At 37.3% G+C, this 10,862-nt stretch overlaps 1 protein-coding gene across 1 annotated transcript; it reads right to left on the bottom strand.

Moving 5' to 3' along the window:
- Positions 1-1,485: 1,485 nt before the first annotated feature.
- LOC111870258 (NADH dehydrogenase [ubiquinone] iron-sulfur protein 3, mitochondrial) lies at positions 1,486-10,080 on the bottom strand. Its single transcript, XM_023862382.1, has 5 exons — positions 9,974-10,080; positions 7,362-7,436; positions 5,568-5,815; positions 3,955-4,200; positions 1,486-1,763 (listed from the first exon to the last, which is right to left on the bottom strand). Exons 1-5 carry the CDS (start codon positions 10,032-10,034, stop codon positions 1,599-1,601), a joined length of 795 nt encoding a protein of 264 aa, XP_023718150.1. The 5' UTR covers positions 10,035-10,080; the 3' UTR covers positions 1,486-1,598.
- Between the last annotated feature and the right edge of the window lie 782 nt (positions 10,081-10,862).

The raw sequence follows: 10,862 nt of genomic DNA on the forward strand, positions 1-10,862 counted from the left end.
CCCCCCCCCACAAAAAAAAACTTTCTACCAATAACTCAGAGGGGACAAAAATCAAAATGAGCCACCTTCACATGTTATGGCCCTGATAGGAGAACAGTCACAAAACTATCCAAGAACACAGACATAAAAATAGCATTAAAACTACTAATACAATACTGGCAGTGAGTAAACAAACAGTGCACAGAGTTCATATGGAGAGGTTCATTCTCAAGAAATTAAACGAGGTGAGGGTAAAGTGCAGTATCGTGTTGAAATCTCAAATAAGTTCGCAGCTTTAGAAGACTTAGATAATGTGGTGGATATTAATAGAGCTTGGGAAACTGTTGGAGAGAATACCAAATTTCAGTGAAAAAGAGTACAGAATATCATGAATTGGAGAAGCATAAGCCATGGTTTGACGAAGGATGCTCAAAACTATTATATCAAAGGAAACAAGCCAAACTGCAGTGGTTACAGGATCCAAGTGAAATAAATGGGGATAATCTGAACAATGTAAGACATGAAGGCACCAGGCATTTCAGAAATAAAGAGGGAATATTAGAAAGACAAAATCAAAGAGCTTGGAATGAAGAGTAAGAACAATAATATTAGAGACCTGTCTAGGGGAATAAATGAATTTAAGAGGGGTTACCAGCCTAGCAGTAACTTAGTGAAGGATGAGAATGGTTATCTGCTTGCAGACAACAGCTCTGTGTACAAATACAGCACACAAACACAACACTTGTAACATTAAGCCGTGATGCTGGAAACAGACACATTAAAGACAGCAACTGCGCACTGACACACCTCAGTGCCTGAGAAGACTTCATTGTTCTCAATGCTAACATAACTTGATGTGTTATAATAAAGCCTACATAATTATAATTTCTTTTTCATCATTCTAAATCATTTTTCTGTTGGCCTACTTTGACATCTTGGGAATAATCATCTTAATTCAATATATATATATAAGCACACATGAATAACTTAAAAGGCTGTTTAATGCTGTAATTTTTAATCATTATTGAAGGTAATACATAATCTCTCAGGGGTACATGGTAGCGTAGTTGGTTGAGGCACTATGCTACAAGCCAGAAGGTCGTGGGTTCAAGTCCCGATGAGGTCATTGGATTTTTTTTCAGTTGACCTACTCCTTCCAGCTGCACTATGACCCTGGAGTTGACTCAGTCTCTAACAGAAATAAGTACCAGGAATATTGTTGGGGGTAAAGGGCGGCCGATGTGTAGGGCTGACAACCCTATCACCATCTATGAGCTGACTGTCTAGAAAATGTGGGAACCTCAACATCTCACAACCCTATGGGCCTCCACAGCTTGTTACAGGGATACCTTTACTTTTTTTTAATACATAATCTCTCGCACGTGTAGAATTTGGTATGATGAGATAACTACATGCTTTAATATTTTTCTAAAACAGACATATTCTTAATCAAAGGCAACCAATGCAATCCACATTATAAGCGACTATAAATAAATAAAATACGAGTATGTTCAACAACTACTTTTAATTAGCTTCACATAGTATGATACAATTTTATTCCTTCCTTCTAATACAGAGTTAATCTTGATACTCTTACAAGAAGTGTAACAAGTAAACCCTTATTTCTTTTCTTTTGAGTCTACTGGCACTTCTTCTGCAACAGGTGGGCCACCACGGAAGTTAGGAAACTGTTCCCAGGGAGCAGACAATTCAAATCGTCGAAATTCTTGAGCTAACTCGACTGGTTCGACAACTACACGCTTCCTCTCATCATCGTAACGAACCTGAATAAAAAAGGTGAACAAATACAGAGTAAGTGTGTATACCTACAACACTGCAGCCCCTAACATTTAAATATGTTTCCTATAAAAAAAATCACACAATATTTAAATTAAGTACAGTGAAACGCCCCCCCCCCCACTTAAGGTCTCCCTGAGGACCACTAGATTGGGCACTATATGGCTGAAAAATTTAACTGGGTACAATTTAACACCAAGGTGGATCACTGAAACTAAATAATGTGAGTGGGAACTTAAAGCAAGACACATTAAATGGAGTTCAACCACACACAGCTAGAAATAAACCTTCATCCAATCTTGCAGGGCATGAATTTAATAACTGCAAGACAAAAACAATCTTTCAACATTTGGTTTTTCAGTGTCAAAAATGTGAATGTGAAAAGGTGAAACTTCTCAACATTCTATATAAATTCACATCTGAGCAATATTATGTATAAAATAACTGTTGAAGAACAAGTCAAGCAAAGAACAAAGCTTGGCCTACTCTTTGACCCTGAAGACTGGGGTAGTAGATTCTTGTGAAACAATGGTAAACTTCCATCAGGCTATATGGTGTAACATTCTGAAAGACAAGTACACTTCATAGTCACCACCATGACAATATGGATCTCACAAAGACAATTTTATGTTATTTAATAACTGAAATGATCATGATTAAAAAGAGGCTAAACTAGTGAGAAGCATTTATACAGTTGCTAGTGCAGCACCCATAGAGAATTCAGTAGGAAGCCTCATAATTTGTCATATAAGCTTTCACGCCATTAACTTCCCCCTCCCTACCATATACAATTTGAGCCTTACACGTTATCAAACAGTACACGAGCCCAAATGTTTACTGCTGTCTCCTATTGTAATATACACAAATGGTCAATTGTAAATCATCTCCTTTATGCAGTATACTACACTTCATATACCACACCAAAAGGTTTTCAGCACTTAAAGAATAGGCACAATATATTGAAACAAAAGACCTCTCTCATTCATGACCTACATTTATGCATTATATTAATGCTTCACAATTTAGTGCTACAGAAACCCAAAATTGCATAATTTTAGAGCTTTCATCTCACAATTACTTAACTTCTTTTTGTATATATAGAAAGATGGCAATTTTATCTCTACTTATATTTTCATTCATATCATATTCCTCCTCCTCCAATCATTCCTATCCAGCATTTTTTCCTTCCATCCTCAAATTCCAAGATTTTGTAGGTTCAACACTGTCTAGCCACATTCTTCTCAGTCTTCATATTCTAATACCCACAATGATTTTGGGATAGACAAAAGAAAAAATGGGTTAACTTCCAATTAGGATGCAGTTAATTTGTTCTGCTGAGGTGTCCAAGCCAACTCAGTTTTCCAACATTCACTAATTTACTTATGGCTGGTCCATCACACAGCTTTTCAGAACTGTATCTCACCTTCCATAGTCATCCATTTTCATTACTCATCATCTTCAGTGTCAAGTTTTAAACACTTCTGTATTTAATGGAACTTTGTTTATAATTAGTCCTTAACCTAAAATAATATCGAGACTCAAATTGAACTTCTACATCTTTTCAGCCATACTTGAGCATCCTCTGGCAGCTGTTCACTTGTTGAAATTGTTACACTGCATTAGTTCTTAAGTTAAATATTATGTTATTCCATTTTCATCGTTCACTCATTAAAATACATTTGCTTGAGAACATCACTCTTTATCTTTACTTGCGCTACTTTCTTCTTGCAGAGTCCATGTTTTTGTGTTGTTTGTGTAACCCTATGAATATTGGTGTGATGTTATTATCATTATTATTATTATGTGCCCCATCAGTATATATGTACCCAAGCAGTTGCTCTAGTCAAATTTATGTCACGTAATGATGATAATAAGTGAATCTTAAAGAGATAGGATGGGGTGCTATGGATTGGATTGATCTGGCTCAGAATAGGGAGCAGTGGAGGGCTCTTGTGACCATGGCAATGAACCTTCAGGTTCCATAAAATGTTGGAAATTTCCTGAGTAGCTGCATAACTGGCTGCTCTTCAAGCTCCATGAAGTTACTAAGTTAGAAAAGGTGGACAAAACATTATTTTTTATCTGTTGCCAGTAAATACCAGAATGCAGAGATCCAAAGTATTCTGACATATTATTATCATTCATTCAAATAAAATAAACACAAAAATTAAATTTTACCTCAACATATCCAGAAAGGGGGAAGTCCCTTCTAAAGGGATGCCCCTCAAAGCCATAATCAGTAAGAATCCTTCTCAAGTCAGGATGATTGGCAAAGAACACCCCATACATGTCCCAGATTTCTCGTTCATACCAGTTGGCTGCTTTGAACACTTCACATGAAGAGTCGAGTGGAGTCAGCTCATCAGTATATGTTTTAACGCGAATTCGAGAATTGAATCGCAATGACAGCAAGTTGTAGATCACCTGCATAGGACATAACATATACTGAAACTGACAATATTAATGATTATTGCAATGAACATGGTAAATTTACAAGATACAGGTAAAGTTGTCCCAGTACTTAACTAGTTAAGTACTGTGCCATGAAGGCATATGAGTGGGTGGAGGTATAGATCCACCTTTCTTAATAACTTAGTTATTTCAGTGAAATACAAGTTCTCAAAATTGAGAATATGCAGACTGATAAAGGTAATTTCATGACTACTAGTCTTTATACATTTCTATACAAATTTCTGAAATCTTCACTACTGTAAAAATTCAATTCTGATCCTCTGTGAACCATGTTCAAAAAACCTATGAGGTGTGAAGCCGACCACTGACCTCCACCTAGTGCCAAGGTCAAGAATATGTGGATCTATACATACACCCCCCCCCCATATGTCTTCATGGCACAGGAATTAATTAGTTAAGCACAGGGCCAACTTTACCTTTTTACCACACCACTACCTGAAAATATCAATTAGTATTATTACTTCAGTCCCTTCTATTATGTAGCTTCTGTTAATATGACACTTTCTGGTCAACCTTTTATAATGCTGTTTATATAGTACATTGTATAACTTTATTATATATAATCTGATATTTGGTTATGTATTTTAAGCTATGTTTTTAATAAGGTATTACTGTCAAGTTGATGAGTCCCATATGCTTGTTAAATTACTGAATTATGTGTAATTATCATTTCCTTTATGAATGTAGTTGTAAGGTGACACGTTCTGTGCTTAGAACTAATGTATGCACATGTGACATGTTGTATATCTGATGGCTTTGATAAGACAGGGGGGTTCTGTCAAACAAAAATAAAGATACAGATACAAAACTAGAAGTGCCACCAGGATGTTCCTGGATGGTTGGAGGAGAGGGGGTGCAGGCAGAAATATTTGCTTACAAATTTACATACAAGGCATTTAACAATATTTTTACATAATGCCCTATAGTTGTCAGTCTCTGTATTAATGTGTGAACAGTGTCACATGTGAAAACAATTTTAATTTTTAGAGTTAAAATTTGGTAATCTTCTTTTTCTCAATTTTGCTTTTGCTGAAAATCCAGGATTGCGAGGTATTCCCCTGCCAGAACCAATGATTACAACTATAGAATAATGTCTTATTCACTGTATAACCCTTTTCTATTCAAATACCAAATTTCATCAATATCCATTCTATATTTCCAGACATGAAACATGCAGGCATATGGACAGGCAGTACGTTCATTTTGTGCAAAGGATGCACAACAAAATGGAACGTTTTTTTAACTCTAGTTACAGGATGAAAGTTATGAGCTAATTAATTGCTTTTAACTCTTGCACTTCTATGTAACTGAAGTTTTACCTCAAATCTGTACTGACGGGCTGGCACATCCATTCCAGCAATGTCAACCAGGTTGGCAAACTGTGTGTTATGATGATCTTTCAGGAACTGTAATACTGGTATGACACCTTCAGGAGCAATCAAGATCTCCAGTTCATCTCCAGCTGTTAACTGCACTTTCTGCACATATTTGGGTAAACATTCTGCTACATACTTTCCAAAGTCAGTTAACTGTGATCGTTGAATTGTATCAAATTTGCGAACAGTTGCTGTGAAAAAACATAAAGTCATAAATAGAGGCAATTTAACACCAAGATTACTGACTTGGGATCACAGGAGCATAACAGAGAGAAAACCTTAAATCAAAGAATGTTAAATGGTGATTCCATTATATGAGGGTGAGTTGGAAAGTAACTGCAATTAATTTTTTATTACATAATACAATTAACAATGAGTATGTATAATTGCATGATTTTTCTATATAGTCCCTGCTTTTTTGACCTGCAATTTCAGTAAAGCAATGCATACCTTTCACTTGAAATTTAAATACCTGGGGAAAGGGTTTCATAAACACCATGCAGCATTAGCATTTTAGCCCTTTAAATCTGGCTGCAGTACATGTACTACACTGCATTCCTTGTCAAGAAACTGATGGTGTTACACATACCAATGTAATTCTAAAAATATACAATAAAAATCTATCTGCAATACCGTATTTACGCATGTATAGGCCGCACATTTTTTGCCAAAAATTCAAGAGGAAAACTGGGGTGCGGCTTATATTCGAAATCACGCTTCATTTAAAAAAAATTAACGTTGCCAAATTTTGGAATAATATCTACTCCTGAAATAATATTCCAAGAAAATTATTTTTTCTATAATTTCTGTCTGAAAATTGTGCTGCGGCCTATACACGCATAAATACAGTAATTACAGAGAAGTTCCCTGTTTGACAGATCAGAGCTTGTAGTTTTATGGTTCACCAGCCAATGTCTCTGCATTACAGCAACATCAAGTAGTGTCATCTACAATGTACAATGTACAATCTACAATGCTCGATGTACATACAGAAATACACATTGCTCTAAAGTATAGTGAACCATGTTGTGCCACACTGCTGACTAACTGTTAACTGGGAACAAACGGCTCACAGCACTGATAACTGCTGCCTAATGCTGACAAATCATAAACCCGCATGCATGAACATACTACCATGTAGAAGTCTACAAGTTTATTATTTTCCTTCATTCCAAACATTATCTACAATCAAGCATGCTGCGTCATTGGTAAATCTCACAGGCGTTCTACAACAGGCAGCGTACTGGTCACCGTGAAGCGCGGAGCTATGAACTCATCAACCCAATTAAAATTTTCCCTGTATTTTTGTCACTGAATGCTCCCGCTTGTTCAAACTATTCTCATGTTGACATATTAGTCTAGGATCAAGGAGAGGTCACGTACTGTTCTAAGAACAGTTTCCCATGCATTTGAATGACACAGATTCTGAGTTTATTTCTTAATATTTAGGTCACTGATATCACTCTACAATATGAGTACCTAATTCTTTAGTGAGCAAGTCGGTATAACATTTCCTTGCATGATAAAATTTCACAATTTATATGCCAGAACTGACAAAGTTATGAAATTTGTTTCTGTGACCTTTCAGCCCTCCAGCACAGGAGGGGTATTTAAATGGCATGTCTACAAGGTGTCAACAGATTGATAATATTCAGGTCCATGAACTTCTCTGGTAAAGCCTAAACAGAAGGCAGTATTAGTGTCCAACATCGTTCCGAATGTGGTAGAAATACTTACGTCTAGTTTCAGCAGCAGCTGCTGCTTCTCCATGTGTTAATCTTAAGAACTGAGTTGAAACACTTCCTCCATATCCTGAAATAGTAAAAAAGCAATGCAGGAAGATACATATATGTACAAGATATATGATAGTAAAACTGCATATAAAAGTTCACAATTCTGCACAAAATATATAATGATCTGATATGTTTTTATGATCCAATGACCTAGAAAGTTAATGTTTTTCTCTTTTTCACCTAATCTAATGTATTGAAATATTTTCATCTTAGTATAATTATGTGCAATACTTCATTATGATTTCACTTATACAATTAACAGCTAAAAAATTCTTAAACCCTGGAAATCTACTGCATCTTGTCTTTTATAGTTTTGATCACGTTAATATTGTAAGAAATCAATGACTTGAACAAACTCATGATGCAAAAAGAATTAATTTAATTTCAGTTACTTCAAAATCTCCCCTAAAAACAGATCAAAGAAAACAACAATGGAACAGTTATTTCCAATATAATGAAATGTTTAATATATACAGTGTACAAGAAGTTGCACCCCATAGACAATACTGAGCGCTAACGCATTGTGTTTTCTGATTCAAATGTTTTATGCAAGACAGTGCCTCACCATATTACATGGTGCCTGCTAGGCACTGGCTGGACATCAAGGCATGAGTGCGTTCAGAGAAGATCAATGCATGGCATCTTGAATGTGCAACTGGAACTTATGCTACCATCAATGCCTACCTGTGCCAAAGCTCCTTTAAAATGTCTTATAACATCCAGACAATATGAGAGACAGAACACTGAACAGATCTTGTGGTTCCTTATGGTGCATAATTTTTTGACATCCTGTATTAAAACTCTTTATTCCTTACTTATTGTACAGATTGCAACTTGAGTTAAAAAATATCTGTAAGACATAGACTCTCTCTCGACATAAGAAAAAATTATCCACCAGACCAAACGACATTAGAAACCTTTCATTACGGACAGCAAAATTGTTTCATAATTTAGTTCTTTTGAAAACATATGCCAATATTCAAGCACAAATTAATTCTATAATTATTACAGCTGAATTGAAAAGGTTTGGCAATAAGGCATGTATTCCTTCTGGTCAGTTTAGGTTATCATGTTTATGTATGCAAAACTGTACATAAAACTGAATCTGATTCACCAGTATTTTCATTATTTATTTACTTATCCAATGTCAGCAGGCAAATATATAGTAAATATTGTCAATGTATACAGCATAAATGACCATTGGAATATTCACATATTACCTTCAAACTGGCAAGAGATACGCACAAGGTCTTCCTGATGGAGATGGACATCATGGCAGGAATATGTGTTTCTAAATTCCAAAGAAATTATGTTGGTTAGGACAGTTTACATCTGTTGAATTAGTTCTTTCAAGACATCACTCCTTATCTAGCACAGTATTTCTGCCATGATGCTTCATGCAAGATGGTGCCACACTATATTACACACTGCCTGCCAGGTACCTGCTGGGTATCACTTTTCTTGCCTTTGGATAACAAGGCACCATGACCTCCAGATCTCGTTCTACAGACTTGTTCTTTCAAGAGTTCATCATAGCACAAGTGTACTCAGAGATGATCAATGCAGCTTGCATTCAACAGTTACAGTGGACCTGAACTCCATTAAAAGGTTAATCTAACTAACTACATTTTAACTGTCTGAAGTCTATTCTGTTTACAGAAAGTATGCATGTGACTGGGCAGGTCTGTGTAGTGGCACTACTCTACACCTGCAGTACTGAGGTGCGTGCTTTGAACTGCGGCTCAGGCACCGACTATTCTGAGTTGTTTTGTGGGTTTCCTTGGCCCATCCAAGCAGGGGAAACATGTAATACTTCCTCAGTTTCTTGTGACCCTGTAGTGGATAAATGGAAAGGATCTGAAAGGAAGTGATCATGCCTTATTGGATGTATTATCCCAGGAGGGGCCAAGGAACACTGCAAAAAATCTGGTGTGATAAACATTATGGTGGCTGACATATGCACATTCCCAAGTATTTGCACACTTGTTAAAATGTAACCAACCTATACATCCTTTGGAAGGTGGGTTCTAAGATTGGCTAACTTCACCTATTTCGGCGGGGGGGAGAGATCAAACACAGGGATCCAAATAGTTATATGAAGGTAAAGTTGTCCCTGTGTTTAACTAATTAATCACAACTCCATGAAGGTGTATGGGGGAGTGGATGTATAGATCCACATTTACTTGACCTAGGCACTTGTTGGATGTGGCTGGTTGGCTTCACACCACGACCGCTTAAAACCCCGCCACTGTACCCATTGGATAGGAGGTTGGGTGGACTCCAGAGCCGGTCTGGGAAACTTGGAGAATAGAAAATTCTTGGCTCTGCCAGGACTGGAACTCCGACACCTCAGTGGTCCAGCCCGTAGCCAGTGGTTATACAGACTACGCTTTCCCGGCTCCCTCCAGTTGTACTAATTAATAATTTCATAAAATGCTCGTGTATATATATATATAGCTAAACCACAAACATTATTATTCCTTCGCAAAGGTAAGAATGGTATCACCATGTTATAAAATATACCTCGCAATCCTTCAAATGCATAAACACAATTACCTTTAAACCTCGTGGCAATGTCAATTCCTCTCCGCAATCGCTTCAAAATACACGACGCCATAACTCTCACCACATATCTTTGGATGCAATGGATCACTTTATATCATCTCTGATCGGCTCCACAGAAGTGCTAGGATCCGCTCGGATCTATGAAGATATAATATCAAGCGCACTTTCTTGTGAAGAGAGACCGACAATACCGTCACTATTTTAGTGTTCCGTTTGAATAGCAAAAAGAAGTAATCAGTATTAATGTCCGAGGTAAAGGTAATTAAGCACTACACTATGAAGGCATATGGAGAAGTGAAAGTATAGATCCACATTTTCTTGACCTTGGCACTAGCTGGAGGTCAGTGGGCAGCGTCACGCCCCGGCCGCTTTACTCCTGGGGAAAGAGCCCCGGGCAAAGTTGTCCCCATGCGTAATTAATTAACTACTATGCAATGAAAGTTTATGGTGGACTGGCGGTATAGCTCCACCATTCTTGGCCTCGATACTACATGGCGAGCAGTCACCTTCACGCCCCGGCCACATTCTCCCCAGAGAAGATGCCCCAGTACCCATTGAATTAGGGCCTGGGTGAGCCCCAGGGCAGGTCTGGACATTGCGGAGAAGAAAGTACTCTCTTTTACCTTCCGGGAATTGAATTCTAGCCGTCCGTCGCTATATCGGCCATATTGATATACCGGTCATACCGACTGAGCTATGTCAGAGTGGACATGTAATAATTAATTATTCTCTTCGCAGATTAAACACCAAACGTATTAGAGACTAACTTTTCGGATCACAAGATATTTTCTGTACTATCGACTATGAGAACGCTCTGCCCTCTAAGGTCTGGGATGCTAGTAAATTTTCAGGGCCTCCATTTTCATAGAGTGCAAAGAAT

This window comes from Cryptotermes secundus, unplaced genomic scaffold, assembly GCF_002891405.2.
Source record: "Cryptotermes secundus unplaced genomic scaffold, Csec_1.0 scaffold75, whole genome shotgun sequence".
Classification (NCBI taxonomy): domain Eukaryota; kingdom Metazoa; phylum Arthropoda; class Insecta; order Blattodea; family Kalotermitidae; genus Cryptotermes; species Cryptotermes secundus.

What these genes read in the sequence shown, in the direction of transcription:
- LOC111870258 (XM_023862382.1), bottom strand. Translation starts at nt 10,034, where the DNA reads ATGGCGTCGTGTATTTTGAAGCGATTGCGGAGAGGAATTGACATTGCC. An exon ending in CCCGTCAGTACAGATTTGAG is followed by an intron (nt 4,201 to 5,567) that starts GTAAAACTTCAG and finishes TGTCCTATGCAG; the next exon opens with GTGATCTACAACTTGCTGTC. An exon ending in CCCTTTCTGGATATGTTGAG is followed by an intron (nt 1,764 to 3,954) that starts GTAAAATTTAAT and finishes TTTTTTATTCAG; the next exon opens with GTTCGTTACGATGATGAGAG.